At 57.0% G+C, this 18,246-nt stretch overlaps 2 protein-coding genes across 4 annotated transcripts in view; one reads left to right on the top strand and one right to left on the bottom strand.

Annotated features, from left to right (window-relative positions):
• Positions 1-4,206: 4,206 nt before the first annotated feature.
• Positions 4,207-17,737, bottom strand: CRAT (carnitine O-acetyltransferase). Of its 2 annotated transcripts, XM_025475423.3 has the most exons (15): positions 17,593-17,737; positions 15,959-16,097; positions 14,996-15,259; positions 12,373-12,491; positions 11,152-11,205; positions 10,456-10,621; positions 9,905-10,079; positions 8,926-9,104; positions 8,288-8,388; positions 7,587-7,706; positions 7,343-7,465; positions 7,110-7,245; positions 6,681-6,743; positions 5,820-5,957; positions 4,207-5,100 (listed from the first exon to the last, which is right to left on the bottom strand). In XM_025475423.3, exons 2-15 carry the CDS (start codon positions 15,983-15,985, stop codon positions 4,885-4,887), a joined length of 1,881 nt encoding a protein of 626 aa, XP_025331208.1. In that variant the 5' UTR covers positions 15,986-16,097; positions 17,593-17,737; the 3' UTR covers positions 4,207-4,884. The 2 variants fall into 2 exon arrangements, with proteins under 2 accessions (XP_025331208.1, XP_025331209.1); XM_025475424.3 differs by lacking the exon at positions 15,959-16,097 and having other exon boundaries at positions 17,593-17,725.
• PTPA (protein phosphatase 2 phosphatase activator) overlaps positions 15,910-18,246 on the top strand; it is a 44,607-nt gene continuing 42,270 nt past the window's right edge. The window contains exon 1 of one of the 2 annotated variants that reach the window (XM_049114992.1): positions 15,910-15,932. The gene's annotated coding sequence lies outside the window, so the exon portion shown is untranslated. The remainder of the gene's footprint in view (positions 15,933-18,246) is intronic. The other variant, XM_049114993.1, reaches the window with a different exon arrangement.

Raw genomic sequence — 18,246 nt, 5'->3', positions numbered from 1 at the left:
CTGTTGCCTGAGCTCATGAGGAGACTGGTGGGGGAGGGGTGGCCATGGGGGACCTGTGACCCTGAGGGGCAGGGATGTGGTTAACACCATAAAACCATAAGCATCTCCAAGACATCTAGTACTTTCCAACCCGCACACCTGGGGTTTAAACAGCCTCTGTGACATTTCCTACCAGTGTCTGAGGGGACCTCATGGTCTGTAGTTCAGTTACAGGTCCCCCTGACCCTGGTATGGTCCTGGCTGGCTCTGGTTCTGCCCTCAGCCCTTGAGGATAGGCCAGTGTGCCCTTCCTAAGCCTCCGTCGCCTCCACTCCCTGTTGAATCAGACAGTGTCTTGCTTTGAAAGATAGAGCTGCAGACTGAGCTGGGTGTTTGGCGGCCTTGTGGGAATGAGATGGGCACAGGTCACTGCCAAGGACTGACTGGCCCAGGGTAGGGAGTTGACTTCCTTGGTTCACAAAGTGGAGATGCAGAATGGCCACGTCCTCAGGGTCAGGGTGAATCAGAACTCTCTGTCCTCCCATGAGCTTGGAACTCTCTGTCCTCCCATGAGCTTGAGCTTGGGTTTGGATCCCTGCCCTGGGTCCGCAGAACCTTGACATTCAGTTACGTTGACTTCACCCCAGGTATGTGGTAAGAGCAAACAAATGTCTGGAGGAAACTTCATCTGAGACTTCAGTTACTTGTGTACATATTCTTTGACGGTTTTATTTATTTGATAGAGAGCACACAAGCAGGGGAGAGGGAGAGGGAGAAGCAGACTCCCTGCCGAGCAGGGAGCCCAATGCAGGGCTCAGTCCCAGGACCCTGAGATCATGACCTGAGCCGAAGGCAGACGCTAAGCTGACTGAGTCACCCAGGGGCCCCTGTATAAGTAGTTTTTAAATTACTGTGCATAAAATACAGACCGAGATGGCCCGGTGCAGAAGGCACCATGACTGAGAACCATCAGAAAGAAAGCAGGCAGTGGAGCAGACCCATGCATACTGGGACGATACTGGAATGATCAGGCACAGAGTAAATTGTTTTACTGTTTTAAGGAAATAAAAGACAAACTTGAAAGCATTTGTAGGGGGCAGGAAACTCAAGTGAGATCTGGAAGATTTTAAAATAAATCAACAGTGAAAAATAGAATAGCTAAGAAACGAGAACCCAACAGGTAGGTATGAAGCCGACTAGATGCAGCTGAAGGGAACAAGCAAGCTGGACAGAATCCAGCAGGGATTTTCCAGGGAGGAGAGAGGAAAGGGGCTGTCTGGTGAGCCCTGGGGGTTCCCTGGGCCCCAAGTGGACTTGACGTCTTCACCCCTGTTGACAGCAACCCCCACCCATTCCCACCTTCAGGCAGCCTGACCTGTCCCATTCAGTCTGGTCCCCAATCCTAGCTGACTCTACTTCATACTGGATAAACATCTTTGAAATACCTATCTTTTCCCACCTGCCAGGTGGCTCTGAGTCCAGGGCACACCAGATCCTCCCAGGAGGCAGCAAAGCCTCCACATGTGGCTCCCTCATCCGCAGCCCAGCCTGGCCCCCTTCAGCCCATTCCTCAGCATCTTCCAAAGCACCTGTCTTGGGAGAGTCCCCCTGTTTGGGGCTCCAGGTGGTCTGGTTCTCCCCTCACCTGGCAGGCTCCAGGCCCTGCACTTTCCCAGTGAAGAGAGCTCAAAGCAAGCTCGTGCTAACCTGGATAAGCCTTTAGGGGATCTAGGTAAACAATTTTCACCCATTCATTGGGTCACAGTTTAAAATTTTTTTATTTTTTAGATTTTGTTTATTCATGAGACACACACACAGAGGCAGAGACATAGACAAAAGGAGAAGCAGGCTCCATACAGGGAGCCTGATGTGGGACTTGATGCCAGCACCCTGGGATCACGACCTGAGCCAAAGGCAGACACTCAACTACTAAGCCACCCAGGCGTCCCAACAGTTTCGAATTTAATAACATATTGCACAGGATCTATTTAGAGCCATTCTTTTTCACTCATACTTTACAAAACCCCCCACAAAAACCAAGTTCTTCATCTGCATCTTTGACGTCAGGGTCTGCTCGCTCTCAGGGCCAGCCGTTCTCTGGGTCCATTGGCTAAGTGCATGATGCTATCCTTAGAAATTTTATTCTAAGACAGAAGTGTCCATTGGCATAACATTCAGACAGTTGGTTTATTTTTCTTTTGTATTTATTTTTAAAAGTTATTATTTGAGATAGAAGGCACAAGTGGGACTCGACCCCAGGACCCTGCGACCGTGACCTAAGCCAACGTTAGATACTTAACTGACTGAGCCACCCAGGCACTCTGACAGTTGGATTGAAAAACTTGATCTTGTAGGAGTGTGAGTGTCCCCAACACTTACCTCCCAGGGTGTCCAGAAACCAAAGAACACTTGCTTGTCCCCATCCAACACCTGCAGATTGTGAGGTCACACATCATGCCCTCAGGAGTAATGACTAAATCTGTGTTTCTTTGCCTGCCCCCGCCCCAGCATTCCGTGTAACACTGATTGGGGTCCTCTGTGCTAAGTGTGTCTACTCCAAACAGTACTTTTTGGCCCTAGAATACAGAGTGAGCCCTGTAGCAGCAGACCTGTAACAACTCAAGCGCAGTGGGCCACCCTCACTCCCACAGGATTGGTTTTTTGGGGGAAGAATCTTGCCTCATGATCAGACCTTATGCAGTCTTAGAACCCGAGCCTCCGGGAGTCTTGGGCATCTGTCCAGGCAATGTCCTCAGCCTGGATCACTCTCCCTGCTCCCCTGCTGCCTCAGACTGGGTTGGGGTGTGCCCACCCAACTCCTGCAGTGGGCCCTGCTCCTGAGACTCCCAGAAGCCCTCCCCCCCGCCCCCCAAGGGAGCAGCACCACCTCCACTGTACAGATGAGGACACCCAGGCACAGGGAAGCCAAGGGCCAGCCCAAGCTCTCCAATGGCAGAGCAGAGCCTGTATGCTGTGGAATCCTCTTGCAGGTCTTTCTGTCACGGCCCCCGAGGGGAGGACGCTCCTGTACCCCTTCCCTTGGCATTAGCCCACCCCACAGGCTGTGCTGGGGTCCTGAGGAGTGGCCAGGCCTCGAAACACCCCCCCCGCCCCCCCACCCCCATTATCCAGGCTCTACCTCTTGCTCCCTGGGATTTGGGGCAAAGGGGCATGCCCTCTGCTAGCCCCATCAGAGAATGAGGGTGCAGAGTCCCCACCCTTGTGTGGCTGTGAGGAGGCGCAGTCAGGCCTCCCGGTGCCCAGTGCCCAGCACAGGTTAGTACCATCTGGTCAGTGCTTTGGTCGAGCTGGCACTTTCCGACTTCCCAGCTGGGGCCCTCTGTCCTCCTCCATCACAGCCCTGGCTCCTTTATTCTTCACCCGCTGCCCTGGGCTGTCTGAGTGGGTGTGTTGGGGCTGGGTGCTTGGCTACAGGGGCTTCTCTGGAAATCTGTCTCTGCCCTTTAGTGGCCTGGTGACCTTAACCTCTCTAAGCTTATTTCTGCATCCGAAAAAAGGAGAAAACTATAGGATCTACCCTCACATGATGGTCACAAGTCAGCCTGGTCACTTCACTCACAAGCTCAGTGACCTCTCCCCCCTCCACCCCTTTGGCACCTGCTCTTGGGGGGTTCATGGGTGACTTCCTTAGGGCCAGTGTCACCTTTGAGGGAAAGGCTCTTCTCTCCGTAAGCAGCCTACTTGATTTTGGCAGAACGCCCTGCCCCTGAGAGGTGGGGGGTGCTGGGGGGGCATGTATAGGGTTCTGATCAACTAGCCACGTGATCTGGTGTCTGGTAGCTCCTGACAGCACCCGGGGTGGGGCTGGGCTGAGCAAGGCTGCTTGGCCACCACTGCTGTTGGCTCGTTGTGGGGGCAGCAGGGTGAGGCCTTGAGTGTCAACTGCACACTGCCCAGCCCACCACTGCTGAGGTTACGAGGCCCCACAGCCCCCCGAGAGCCTCGTTCCCACCCACAGCCCATAGGACAGGGAGGCTCAGGTCTGTAAAGGCCACAGCCTTGGGTCTGGTGCCACTCCTGGCTAAGTGCCCTGAGGTTGACGTTGGCCTGTGGCTCCCTAGCCTAAGCCCAAGAACCCTCCCCTTGGCTGCTCTGGGAGCCTTTGTGGCCCCTGTCTGGACACTGGGTCCCAGATGCAGAACAAGTTGAGAGAAAGCAAACCCAGGTGTCGACCCCACATTGCCTGCCCCTCGGCTGAACCACCTCTTCACTGACAAATTTCTCCTTTATTAATCACCTTGCACGTTACTGTTATATAACCTTGAACATGGTTCAGGAATCAAGCTGAGTAGAAGCGAGCAAGTTGGGGCCTTTGGGCCACATCATCCACAAAAACGTAGCAGCCCCCAGGAAAGATGGTTCCGCCATGTGAGGTGGGCTGGATCAAGGTCTTGAGTTTCCCTTACCGGTACACCTCACACCCTGGCCTTGGGGGGCGGCCTGGAGCCCCTGGCTCTAGGTAGTCCTGTGTCTAGTTCCTCGGGAGCCTGGGTATCGGGGTACAGACACCAGCCCAGCAGCACAGGAGGCAGTGGACTGAGCTAGCCAGAAAAGGACTTCCCAGTCTGTTGCCCTGGCAAGGGAGGGGCTCCTCTGGTTCCTTTCCCTGTAGGAGGGCTCACAGGTGACGCGCTGGGTGCCTGGACCTGATGCCTTACTCAGCCTCTGAACTCAGCCCAGGACTCGGGCCCCAGCAGTGCTGAGGCTGACCGATGGAAGGCACTGGCTCAGGCCTGCAGGCCCTGCTGGGGGATGCCTCCCCATATCAGTCAGATCTGCAGGCTCCAGGTGGGGGAGGGAGTAAAGGAGTAGAAGTCTGGTGGGTGGCCCATCCCCTTGGGTGGCTTGGCTGTGACACTGGCAGGCCTGAGCATGGGAGGTGGCTCACAGCTTGGCCCGAGGGTGACTCTGCAGCAGAGCGCGCATGTCCAGGAGTGCCTTCTCCAGGTAGTGCGCCAGGCGGGCTGCATTGGTCTCGGCACAGCTGTTGTAGGCTGACACAGAGAAGTTGATGTGCGTCTCCATGGGGTTGTAGCACACGCCATAGCCGTCTGGGACCACGGGCCCAAAGAACATGACGCAATCTGTCTTGGCAGGGACCTGGAAATGGCACAGGACTGAGGCTCTTGTCCTACCCCACCGACTCCCCTCCAGCCCCGTGGTGGCACCAGCCTGGCTTTCTGTATCTCTGCCTGAGATGTCCCTTCCTCTTCTCCAGTGGATGGACAACTTTTTCTCATCCTTTGAGCTGTAGTTTTGCAGTCAACCGTCTATAGAGCCTTCCTAGTCATTCCTCAGGGAGCTTGAAGTGCTCCCTCCTTGAGAACTCCCTAACCCCCAGCACTTCCCAGGGGGCCATCACTGCCTCTGTCTCTGTGCTTCTAGCCTACACTGTGAGCCCCCAGGGACGGGGTGGTGGTCTGTCCCTGCTGTGTCCTAGTGCCCAGCACCAGCTGGCATGGCTCGGATGTTCCTTCGTGTTGGACCAGTGAATGAATGAAGCTGATTTTCCCATGCAGTGAGGGCGGGGGCGGGGGATGGGGTACTCCGACTCCTTCTCAGCCTTCCTAAGCTGCAGTGAAGCCCTCTGACCCTGGCTCTTCCACCAGAACTCAGTTGCTTCAGCAGTGGACATGGGTGTGCCTCTATGGGTTATGCCATCACCAAGGAGGTCTGACCATGTTCTGGACCTTGGCTCTATTCAGTGTAGCCTTTGTCCCGCTCCAGCAGGGTCTGTTCCATCCCACCCCAGGGCGCCTAGGGCAGTGGCAGGGCCTGGAGGGCAGGAAAACCCAGAGGGCTCTGGGGCAGTGGCCCACCTGGCTGGTGGAGAGGTTGAAGTGCATAGCAATGGCGTAAGAGGTGTCCATGAAGATGTCAGGCATGCTCACCAGGTCCTCAATGGCCTGCATCTTCAGACCAAGCAGGTGCCGGTCGAAGGCCTCCCCTCGGATGGCCTGTGAGAGGAGGAGCTGTCAGGTGCAGGCCCTGCAGTCCTAGGGGGTGCCCCTGACCTTCCTCAAAAGCCTATGGCAGCAACGCCTCTTCCATGCAGCGGTCCCTTAGACTCACGAGACCAGAGGGTCCAGGCAGGAGAGCCCTCACTTTATAGATGGGGAGACTGACCTCAGGGACCTTCCCAGGGTGGGGAGTCCCTCTTCCCATTTAAGAACACAGGCCTAGAGCTGGGTGGCCTGGCTCTACCCTGGCCATGGGGCCTTCGCAGATCACTTGTATCTTGGAGCCTCAGTGCCTTCATCTATAAAATGGGGCTGGTTACTGGATTTCCTTTCACAGGGTGGCAGTGAGATCGAAATGGACAACTGCGTGTAACGTGGGCAGAGCCTGGCATACACAGGTGCTCAGAGCCAGACGGGAACCCAGGCCTTAGCCCAAGCTATCAGAGGGCAGGAGTGCTGCTGTTGGCCAGACCCCACATACCCTCAGCATCCTGGAGTCTGGGGCTGTTGAGGAGAGCATGACATACGATCCAGAGGTTCACCCAGGACCCACAACGTCACTGGGCTAAGCCTCAGTTTCTCCAACTTTAAAAGGGGGCTATTCAGCCTCACTCAGATGCCCCAAGGTTTGGGAAGGACTAGTATAGCCACCCTCACTAAGGGTGGGCAGCCTTTTGCTGCAGGGATGGACAGCCGGGAGATGACGGGTCAGTCAGTCACCTGGTCAGCGTAGGCTCGGTGGGCTTGCACCGCCTTCCGCAGCAGCTCCACCTTCTGGTGCTCCTAGGAGGTGAGGGAGTTGAAGTCTGTTCTGGCATCCACCCCAGCAGCCCACTTCCCAGCCAGCCCTAGGATCTGCACTCCCCAAGAGCAGGAACTGCAGCTGCCGACTCTCATCCATCCTCCCCTGAGGCCTGATGCACAGAGCAGATGCTCACTGCTGATGAGTGAATGAATGAACAGTTCCTTTTTGTCTTTGGCTACCAGGAAGGTCAGGACCAAACTCATGACTCCACCTTCTGTTAGATTTCCAGCACCCACCAGAGGGTAGGAAGATAGTAGGGGCTCAATTGATGTGTGATGACAGAAAGTATAGGAAGGGGAGGTGGCTCACGGCCGGCTTGCCCACCCTTACCCCGGCCCTCTCACCGACACACTGGGGTCATCCATGGCTTTGACGAAGGTCAGCGAGTCCATGGAGGCGGAGCGGATGGTGTCGGTGCGGCCCAAGTGAAACATGCGCAAAGAGGCACTCTCATATGTGGCGCATGCCTGTTTGTAGATCCTGGGTGGGACAGGGGGCTGAGTACACCCTGGCGGGCTGCCCCACCTCCACCCCCAGGTCCCATCCCTCCTCCATGGGCACGTGGGGTAGGGTGAACCTGTAGTAGGCCAGCTGTAGGGCCATCTGGACGAAGGCATCTGGGCTCAGCTTCTCTGACTTGGGGAAGTCTTTCCCAAAGTGGTGGAACACCATCACCATGATGTCCAGGTCCTGGATCATGCTGGGAGGCAGGAGAGAAGTGGGTGAGGAGCAGGAGCCTGGCAGCCCCTGCCAACCCAGGGAAGGCCCAGGAGTGTTCCGATCCTTAAACTTGACTTCACCCACCCATGCCCGCTACTTACATGCTGAGATTCTGCTTTGCCTTTTCAATGTCACTCTTAATCTCGGGTGTGATGTTGAACCGCAGCTTCTTGGGCATGGGCAGGGGTACCATGGGGGACCGCACAAGCTCAGGCTTCTTCCTGCGTGGGACACAGGGGCTCTGGGAGCCTGGGTCCATTGGGACTAGGTTGGGGGCATGGGTCCCTGAGGCTGGAGGGAGCCAGCCTAGGGAGACTCTGGGTTTGCTCTTTAGAAAATTGCCTTCAGGGGCAGCCCGGGTGGCCCAGAGGTTTAGTGCCGCCTTCGGCCCAGGGTGTGATCCTGGAGACCTGGGATTGAGTCCCATGTCGGGCTCCCTGTGTGGAGCCTGCTTCTCCCTCTGCCTGTGCCTGTGTCTCTGCTACTCTCTCTGTGTCTCTCATGAGTAAGTCAATTAAAAAAAAAAGAAAAAAAAAAAAAAAGAAAATTGCCTTTACTCCAGCTTTCAAGTGGCCACATGGAGGAGGCCTGGAGAGTGAAGGGACTTGTCCAAAGTCACAGAGCTGGGAAGTGGCAGAACCAGAACTCAAACCCGGGTCTCAAGACTCCAAGCTCATGCCTTCCTCTGGCTTCCTTTGAAGAGACAGATTCCCAGGCACAGGGGAGGATGGCATTCCCCTACGTGTGTCACCCATCACCAGGAGCTAGGGAACTGGGTAGAGGGCGGGACAACCACACTCACGTGAACTCAATGACGTGGTCCACGAGGGCAATGATGGGGGGCCCCTCCGCTGCTGCGTGCTCATACACAAGCCCACAGGAGCCGTCTTCTGCTACAATGAACTAGGGGTGGGGAGTGGGTATCCATCAGGCCCAGGTCCCTGGGGCCACTCTGTGCTGGTTGGGTTTCATGGGAAGTGCCTCTCTAAAGCCATCTCAGGGGTTATGCACGCTTAATATTGTTATTAATAACAGCCAACGCTCACCAGGGGCCCCAGGCCCATTCCAGGCCATAGCAAGCATGTACCTTACGCATGTACCTCCCTGAGTCCCTGCAATACCCTCCCGGGGAATCAATTTACAGGTGCAGAGAGGGAAGGTCAGAGCCAAGACTGTGCCGCTCTGCCTGGCCCCACAGTCCAGTTTCTCTCTGATGTGCTAAAGGAGTGACAGCGGTTTCTGGGACAGGCCCAGTAATGACAGGCTGACTGCTGGGTAATTACAGCCACATCCACCTGCTGGCTTCCCATCTGCTTTACTAGCTGGGAGGCCAGGGACACCCCGGCGCCGGGCAGGAAGTCCTGAGGCTGCAATGGGCCAGGTTTGGGTGTGCGTCCTGGGGTGGGGGTGGGGGTAGTCCTGGCCCTACCGAGTCCTCACCTGCAGCGTCTTGTCAAACCAGCGGTTGCCACTGTTGAGCCTGCCCCCACCCCCATGCAGCATCTGGCCAGCCACGTGGCTGCGGTACACGTCGTCTGAGACCCGAGGCATGGGTGCGTCCAGGCACAAGGTGAAGATGCTCTTCTGGATGGAACGTACTGACTCCCTATTCAGCTTGTCTGGGGAAGAAGGTGGGAGAGGTGCAAGATGGGGGTGCATGTCAGGCCTGGGGAGGCCTCAGAGGCTTCCAGAATGTTTATGTGCAGCCCTTGGCACCCCATGAAGCAGGGCCCAATACCAGACCCACATTAGAAAAGAGGAAAGAGAGGGGCGCCTGGCTGGCTCGTTGGAAGAGCCTGTGACTCCTAATCTCAGATTTTTGAGTTTGAGCCCCACGGTGTGGGTAGAGATGACCAAAAAAATAAAATAAACTTAAAAAAAAGGGGGGGGGGAGGGCACCTGGGTGGCTCGGTCAGTTAAGCGTTCAATTCTTTGATTTTTGGCTCAGGCCACGATCTCAGGGTCATGAGATCTGACATCAAGCCCTGTGGCTCAGTGGGGAGTCTACTTGTCCCTCCCCTCCCCCCGCCCTTCACCCCACTCTTGTGCATAAATAAAATCTTTTTAAAAAAGGGGGGAAAAAAAAGAAATGAGGACACAGAAGCCCCAGGTCACATGGAGAGCCAGTGTGGCTCAGGGGACTAACACAGGGGTCTGGGTCTGGGGACAATGCCCCTGACCCAAACAGGATTTGCCAGGAACATGGAGACCGAGGTGGGGTCTGCAGCCAGAGGACTTGGACTCTTACTGTAACTTGCTACTTAAGAGAGGAAAACTAAATCCAACCAAGCCTCAGTTTCCCCCTCTGTGAAATGGGCCAACATCACACATTCTGAGTTGAGAGGATTCGGTGAGAAATGTGGCCACCAGGGCCTGGCGTGGGCCTCTCTCCCTTCATTCACCCCCACCCCCGTCGCACCTTTGATGAGGGTGTTGTATGCCTTCGCCCAGGAGTTGCGGTGGTTGGAGGTGAGGATGCCCACGGGCTCTTTGTTGGTCTGCAGCGATGAGTTCCAGATCTTCTCCAGCTGCATGAAGATCTGATCGGATGTCAGCGGTGTCCCATCGCTGTGGTACACGTCCAGCTCAAAAAACTATCCGGGCACAGGCAAGTGAAGAGAAGGGAGGCGGGTAGGGGTCTCAGACTGGCAGCAGTTACCTCCCACCCTCCACCTCCTCCTGGCCTCAGCAGCCCAGAAGTCACAGCCAGTGCCAGCCTGGGTCCTGCCCAGGGGGATGAAGCCAGGCCACAGGTGTGAGATGGGAAGAGGTCCTCGAATTGCTCTCCCCGGGCTGGGCAGGCCCTTGGCCCTCCTGGCTGTCCTCAGGCTGGGGCCGAGCAAGGCACCTGGTAGAGATGCCCAGGGCATGCTTGTTCCTGGGGACACATGGGTGTGTGTGTTGGAGAAGCTGACTTTTGGCCCTGCCCACCCCCACCCCCTCCCCGCAGAAGGGCAGGAGCCCACCCACTTGGTAGTTGTGCACCACAGTGATGTGCATGGGCGGCTTCTTGGTCTTGCTGAAGCTGATGACCGTGTCCTGCTTGGGGCCCGGCACACGGCAGGAGGACAGGATCTGATAGTACTGGTTCATGCACAGCGGCTTACCCCCCAGGTACTCCACAGGCAGGGTCTCGCTGCGGGGGCAGAGGGACAGTGAGGGGGCCACCAAGCAAGTAGGCGGGGAAGAGGATAAAACCGACAGAGAGCTGCTGCTGGGCACAGCTGAGGAGGGTCCCTAATCCCCCTCAGCATGAGCTGGGGGTGTGTCAGGGCCTGGCCTGGGGTCAGGAGGCCAGTATTCCACTCTGGGGCGGGGGTGCTGCTTGTGTCACCCTGGAAACTCCCTTCCCCCGTGTGCTTCAGTTTGCCAGAAGAGATGAAGCAGTGAGTCAACCTCTGGGGTCCTCTTTGGCTTGGACACCAATTCCAGGGGTCTTTTAGGACACGGTCACCAGGTGGCCACACAGTCTCAGAAGCCAGAGCAGAGGACCTAGGTGTCCCAATCCCCACTCTGTCTCCCCAACCCCAGCAGAAGCTGGGCCAAGGAAGTGAAAGCAGCTGAACTCTGGGCCAGCCCAGCATGTGGCTGAGGCGACTGCACTTGCAGGCCCAGGCTGTAGTGGCTATGGCAATTAGGAGGGCAGGGCGGGGGCAGGCTGCTCACTTGTCAACCATGGCCTTGAAATCCAACACGCCCTCGATGAATTTGGCAGCGAACCTGGGGGGACCAATTAGAAATTAGAAGCCGCGCGGACACCCCACGCGGACACCCCACGCGGACACCCCACAGGAGGCCCCTGGTCAGGTAAGGGAAGGGCCTCGCTGAAGGAGGATACAGATTGCATCACTCCTGACTCACTGCCTGCAGAAAGCCTGAAGGAATTCAAGTGCAGGACCTGTGTTTGGATCCCGGCTTGCCCTTCTAAGCCAGCTTTCTCTTATCTCTAGAGGGAGGGCTCTTAGAGGGCCCAGGGAGATGCTTTTGGCCAAGCCCTGGCAGGACGTAGGTGTAATGAATGAATGGCAGTACAATTACAGCTGGGTTACTGGTAGGTACTGGCTGATTCTACCCACAAAGGGCCTGAAGCCTGGAGCCTGGAAGGAGGTCACCCTTCTTTGAAGCATCAGTTATAAAGGGACCTGGGACCTTGGGGGACAGGGAGTATGAATGGGAGGGCAGTAGCTCAGAGTGTCCCCTCTGATAGGTGCCTTCCTGTTTTGGGGCCTCTGTCTCTCTCAATCTGACCTTCCTCCTGGGATTGTCTGGGCCATACCAATCATGCCTGACACCTGGGCTGCCCCTGGGTCCTAACATTGGGATGACGGGCTAGAGTCTGAGCCAGAATTCTTGGGGCGCCCTGGTCCCTTTAAGAGAAACAGGTGGTAGGCCTGAGTGGCTGGTCCTTGGGCAGGAGATCCTGTCACTGGTATTTTTAACTCTGGTAGCACTGGTACAGAAGCCAGGGCAAGTGTCATGGCCGAATGACATGGTAAAGAGGACTGTGTACAAAGGTCACCCCTGTGGCCAGCTGGAGCGAGAGGGGTGGGGGTGAAGGGTGAGAACTGAGGTGAGGGATAGCCTCAGGTTTATAGGAAGAGAGGTGACATGGGCCACGGTGTGGTTAACAGTTACGAAGCTTTAGAGCCAGGGAGACCCTGCTTTCTGGCCCAGATCAGCCAATCCTGAAAAGTGCTTTTGGGGAAGTCCTTTCATTGTTCTGAGTCTCAGTTTCCCCATCTGTAAAATAGGGATGATACTCCCTACTTCATAAGGCTGTATGTGGGGATGAAACATGAGGAACAGGACTGGGGGCCCTATAGTCTCCTGGGGGATTGGATGTTAGGGTCCTGGATGTGCCTGGAGCCCTGTCCCAGCTGCACTCACCGGAGCTGTCCCTGCAGGTCCACAAAGTCCTGTTTGGGCAGTGCCACAGCAGGGCTGGAGTAGATGACCAGGGGCTGGCGGTACTGGAGGTAGGCTGTTTTGAGCCACCATTCGGACAGCTGGGGAAAAGGACCAGAGCCTGTGAGCAGTGAGTGGGGACCTGGCTGGGCCCCTCCATGGAGTATAGATTCTCAGAATGAATGCTCAGATCCAGAACCGTCCACCCCACTTAAACCCACCAGCAGCACCCCCATTTCCCCTTTGCCTGAGGCAATCAGCATTAGCAAGAGGAATCAGACAAGACCACCAAGCCAAAGATTCCAGAGAGAAAGACTGGCAGGAAACCTGAAGGTGGGGATAGGGTGGGTTGAGGGAAAGAGGCAGAGATGGGAATCATTTCACTTTTTCTTATACACTTTTGGTCAATGCTTTTATGCTTTTAGAAAGAAAAAAAAAAAAACCACCCCGGATAGACGGAAAAATGGAAAAAGATATAAAAAGAAAGTCTGGTGAATGTGTTTTTGACTGTTCCAGGTAGACATTCTCCAGGGAGCCAGGAGTGCAGCCCTCAGGACCCGGGTCCTTCCTGTTGGTGTCAGACTGGGGAGCAGACACCCAGTGGGATCACAAGGTCAGGGCCACGTGGAGAAAGCTCGCTGAGAGGGTAAATCACTCCCCTAGTGACAAGATCTAGGTACCACATCCTGTGTCCCCATTTGGTGGTCTGTCCTCTACATAAGCGGGGCTCTTTCCATTGGGTGAGCAGTCTCTCTGGGGACCAGCCATGGACAGGTTTTTGAAGGCTCCTGTGTCTGGGCTGTGCAGATTCCCAAGAGACTGTCATCCCTGAGCCTTACATGGTGACTGGGACATGCCCCTCACTCTGCCCCTTTACACACACGCCTGCAACACCTCCCTGGCAGGTCTCTCAATCCCAGGGGCACACACCCCCACTGTGTTTCCTATCCCCTCTCAGACAGCAGTGGGACATGCCTATTCATCATACAGGTTCTACTTGGGGAACTGCTGGCCTGTGGCACCAGGGCACCAGCCATGGGCCCTTTGCAAGGGCTGAGGGAAGATGACGCGCCCAGGTTGTACAGCAGGCTAGTGAGCAACTGCTGTCTGCTGACTTGTGGCCTGAGGACAGGGCTCCTGGTCAGCCAGACCATCCTGTGTAGCTCAGGACCTCCCAGAGCTGTGTGGCTCTGGGCTTTCAGTCTACCTCTCTGAGCTTCAGCTGCCTCCTCTGTGAATCAGGGAGGGGCAGAAAGGAATTCCCTCCTGTCTGGGAACAGCTGGGTGCCCTTCAGCCAGCACCCCACCCCCCCAACTCCACTGGAGATCTCAGGGCCTCCAGCCAGAGCTGGGAAATAAGCGGAGTTCCTGCAGATGTGGGCATTCCCCCATTAGGAATCTGCTGGGCACTAGGGCCCTGTGAGTGGAGAATGGGATATCCTTGCCCCTTAGCTGGAAAGTTTCTGTTAGAAGGAGTTCTGAGCTAAAAATACTGGTAAGCTGCTGGACCACAGACTCTAAATGCCTGCTGAAGCTCAGTACGTGCTGCCTATCAGTTGATGACTTCCACCTCCCGTGTGTGGCCCCCACCCTACCACCTGTCCCACTCAAAGCATCTCCCACCTTACAGGGCCAGAACCTGACTCTGGTTCTCTCTGCCAAAGCAGCTCCCTTCTGGGCCATCTCCAGCTTGGCAAGTCTCCCTCTTCCTTCGCCCCACACAGTTGCTTTAGGTCAGGACTACTTCCCACACAGCCACTGGTAAGAGCCACTGGTGCTCCCTCCAGAACATAAAACGAAAGGAATGACTCGCTACCCCTTACTGCGGCATCTCCTGGTATCTCCTTTGGGGTACCGGCGCCGGCCTAATCACATGCCTCCCACCCCCACTCCCACTTCCATCCCAGCAGTCAGGGTGGTCCTTTTCAATTATGCTGAGGTGTAAGATGCATACAGAAAATTGCATGGAGCATCAGTATGGACCCGTTTTCATGAGCTGAACACACCTGTGTGACAGAGAACCAGGGCAATCTGATCTGTCACCGAACAACACAAATGCCCTGCCTGGAGCCATCCTGTGCTCCCCTCCCTCAGCTCCCACTGAGCTCAAGTCCAGAGGCCTTCCTCTGATGCTACCCCGCCCCCAAGCTCTAGGCCATGGTGCTACATTCCAGGCTCTGCTGATGAACACGGTAGGCTGTTGCCACGTTTGCCTGTGTTGTTCCTCTCTCTCAGATCCAACACTACCTCCTCTCTGCCCACTCAGAACAAAGACACTGCCATTCTCCCTTTTTCTCCCGGCCAACTTCACTGCCAGCAACACCTGCCTGCAGTTTAATCAGCTCGCTTCCCACCCTGCGTGAATGTCAGCCCTGAAGGACCACAGTGTGTCCTTCTTGCTCACCCAGGGACCTGACCTAGTGCTGGGCACACAGTAAGCACTCCAGAAACTCCATGGCACAAATAAGTGTGCCAGAGCAGCTGGTATTGGAAAATTCAGCGTGAGGCCAGCAACAGGCCACAGCAAGGGGTCCTCTCACCACCTGAGCCTCTGTGAGGGACTCGGGGCCCCCCAACCTATGTGGAAACAGGGAGCTCCACTCACCCAGTTCTCCGTCTTCCTGGCCCTGCGCTCCAGCCCCTTCTGCAGCCGCTCCCCGACACCCCCCGAGGTCTGAAACTCTTCCACCAGCTGCTTGGTTTGGGCCCACTCCTCCTCGCTCACAATGGGCTGCAGCGCCTTGAGGTAGCGGTCCAAGGACTGCTGAAGCGCAGGCACGGGCAGTCGAGGCAGTGAATCCTGGTGTGCCTTGAAGCGGCTGGAGACCTTCATCAAGGAGGAGGGCTTGAGGAAGCCCAGGGGCTTCACCTGCAGGCAGCAGAACATCTTGCTCATTGTCTCACTGGCTCTGGAAGGCCCTGGCAATCCTAAAGCTCCAGTCCTGGGCACTTATGTGCCAATCCTTGGGGTCAGAGACAGCCCCTTGGGTGGTGCCTGCCTGGCTTCCCAGCCCTCAAACTTTAGGTGTCTCCACCTCTCTGGGGCCTGGAGATGCAGGTAGGGAGAGGGTAGGGGGGTGTGGCCACCCATCCTGGTAAGGCTCTGGGGAACCAAGTCAGGATGAATGGCACCTGTTGGGGGTGGCAGAGCTGAGAGTGACCTCTCACCTGTCTGGAAGCAACAAGGCCCCGCCTTCTTCACCCTGGCACAATGAGCCAGCCAGGAGGTAGTGAGGTGACTGCTCCCGCCCAGGGGCCCATACCTCCATTACTCCCACCCCTGCCAAGCTGAGAAATAAGAGGCAAAAAGAGAAAGTCAGAAAGAGCCAGATGATGACAGCATCTTTGGGTGAGGGCCAGGCCTTGGTTTTTATCTGTCTGTGGGATGGGGACAGAGGTGGCATAGGGGCAGCGCTGTGGCAAGCAAGAGCTGAATGGCTTGGTAGGTGGGTGAGAGGTGGCAAAGAGAGAAAGTCTGGGAGACTCTGGAGGTGGACAGAAAGAGAGCTAGGAGATCCAAGGCTGCTGGCAGCAGTGGGTAGGTGAGTGGCAGAGGATTGTTCCATACCTTCTCTTTCTGCTGCCCGTCCTCCATGGCAGGACTGAAGTTCTGAGCCCTGTCTGTCTGCCTTGGGCTGGACCTCTAAGCCTAACTGTGCTACCCAGTGGGTGAGCAGAACCTAGCAAGAGACAGCCACTTGCCCGGGCTGGAAAGAGAAGACAAGAGCCAAGATTCAGGGTGGGGGAGGCAGCAGTGGCAGTGGCAATGGCTACGGTGGCTATGGTGGCATCTAAGGTTGTGGCTGTGGCAGGCACCCTCCCTAACTGTCAGAAGTGGAGGATTGGGGAGCAGGTGAAGAGGCTGGTAGTAGGCATTGGAGTGGGAGGAAACGTAGAATATGTTCTCCTTTCTTCTCTGGGTGGGCCTGGTGCCAGGGCCAGGAGGGATTTAAAAAATCCACCTGTTGGAATCTGCGTAGGTCTGTTGAATGACGGAAAACTTGGCTGGAGGCAGAAGCTGCCTGGCCGCTGAGGTTACACCATAATCCTGAAATCAGTTCTGTAAACTGGGGTTGGTGCAAGAGAGCAGACACTGGGAAAGGGCCATAAGTGGCCATAAGTGGCAGCTAAGAGCTCATCTTGTTTTCCTCCAGGAGGACTCTTGGAGCCCTTCTGGGCTTCCCATCCACCAAAGCCCGGTTCTCTTGAGCTATAGCTCATTCAGTGGGGAGCCAAGAGTGGACTTCGGGGACTAAAAAATAAACTGGAGGAGGCTGGTTTCAGGATTCTTCTCCATTTGAGTTACCAGGTCCGGGGGATTCCGGCCAAGTCTCTCCTTGCCTTAGTTTTCCCAGCAGTAAACTGATCAGGCCACCCAGCGGTTCCTGGAGGATGACCTAGAAGCTGTCTGTGAGACTGGGGCACCACCCTTTCCGGGTCAGGAGCAAGGGTGATGTGGAGTCCTGGGCTCTGGGAGAGCTGGAAGAGCCTCTGGGCCAAGTAGTGTCTGTTTGGACACCCTTCTTGGCACAGACAGAAGGAAATGCAGGCAGAGATACGCTTGGAGTAGAGAGGAAAGGAACTCAAATCAGAGTGGCAGCACTGCTTGGTGTCCTGTGGGGAGGACTGTGGGGTAGGCTTGGACAAGCTGGGGGAGGGACTGGCGGGTAAGAAGGGTGTGGGGCTGCCACCTGCTGCCTCCTGCCCGTTCGGAGGACCTTCAGAGCAGCCCAGCTTGAGGCCTCCACATGAATTTCTCTGGCCACACGAGATTCCTCAAGGGCCATTTGATAAGCTCAAGGAGACTGACCAACTGGATGAGGCTGGAGAAGTGGCTCTAGCCTGGGCATAGATGGCTCAGACTGAGCGTGCGACAGGTGTGCGAGAGAGACTGCTGGTCTCCCGGATCCTTGGCTCTGGGTGTCAGGGAAGGCAGCGTCCCCACTATCCTTTCCGGGTGATTGGAATTTAGGGCCACACGACGTAGGTTCGGTGCCACCGCTGACCTTGAGCGTCAGTCTCCTCCTCTGCCAAGCAGGGTGGGTCCACCTGCCGGGCCCACCTCAGCAACCGCTGGCGGGGCAGGGCAGTGGCCCCTCGGCCTTGTCGCCCCGACGGCCCGCGGCCCCCTTCCGGAGCCCGCCCCGCGCAGCCAGCCCGTCCCGTCCAGGGCCCGCCCGCCCGGTTCCCCGCCGCACTCACCACCGTCCTGGCCGCGAAAGCCAACATCGCTGCGGCCCGCCCGCTCACGCACAGCCGGCTCGGTCCTCCGCACGGCCAAAGTCCGCGCCGCCGCCGCCGCCGCCGCCGGTGGGTCCCCGCTAGAGCCTTCGGGCCAAGGTCGCCGAGTCAGCGCCGCGGGCCGGTCCAGGCGGCCCGGCGCCCACCCACCGGGCCGGGCGGGCGGCGGGCTGGGGGCCCCGGAGGAGGACTCTTGGGGCGGGGCCGCCAGCCGGTTGCAGGCTCCGGCCGCTAGCTGCGAGCGCGGGGCGGGACCAGGGTGCGGGAAGGGACGGGGCGGGGCCGAGGGCTCCGTCTGTGGTCGCCAGATCCCCTCCGGGCTGTGGAATCCAGGAGGAGGGGCCGAGCCCAGGCCGCTGTCCGGCTCGCCGTCTCCCACCTCCAAACGCTGTCTAGGCCGTTGGAGGCAGTAGTGTGCACCCCTCTCAGCCCCGTTGGTGTCCTTGAGCGCTACTCTCAGAGCGGCAGGAAAACACAGCCATGTCAACAAGGGAATGTCCTCTAATGTGCCCCGGGATAGGGCCAGAGATGACAGGTGGGGAGCGCCCCGCACAAGCATGGCTGCCGCCTCCCACCCGCCGGCGGGCCGTTGGCTGCTAGGGAGGCGAGCCGGCC

Source organism: Canis lupus, chromosome 9, assembly GCF_003254725.2.
Source record: "Canis lupus dingo isolate Sandy chromosome 9, ASM325472v2, whole genome shotgun sequence".
NCBI lineage: Eukaryota > Metazoa > Chordata > Mammalia > Carnivora > Canidae > Canis > Canis lupus.
Note: the sequence above shows the minus strand (reverse complement) of the source record. Positions and strands in the feature narration are given on the sequence as shown.

Excerpts from the sequence above, each read along its gene's own strand:
- CRAT (XM_025475423.3), bottom strand. The coding sequence starts at position 15,985 with ATGGAGGACGGGCAGCAGAAAGAGAAG. Across the intron at positions 10,622-11,151 it reads TTCAAGGCCATGGTTGACAA|CGAGACCCTGCCTGTGGAGT; the intron begins GTGAGCAGCCTG and ends CTGCCCCCGCAG. Across the intron at positions 7,707-8,287 it reads GACCACGTCATTGAGTTCAC|GAAGAAGCCTGAGCTTGTGC; the intron begins GTGAGTGTGGTT and ends TGTCCCACGCAG.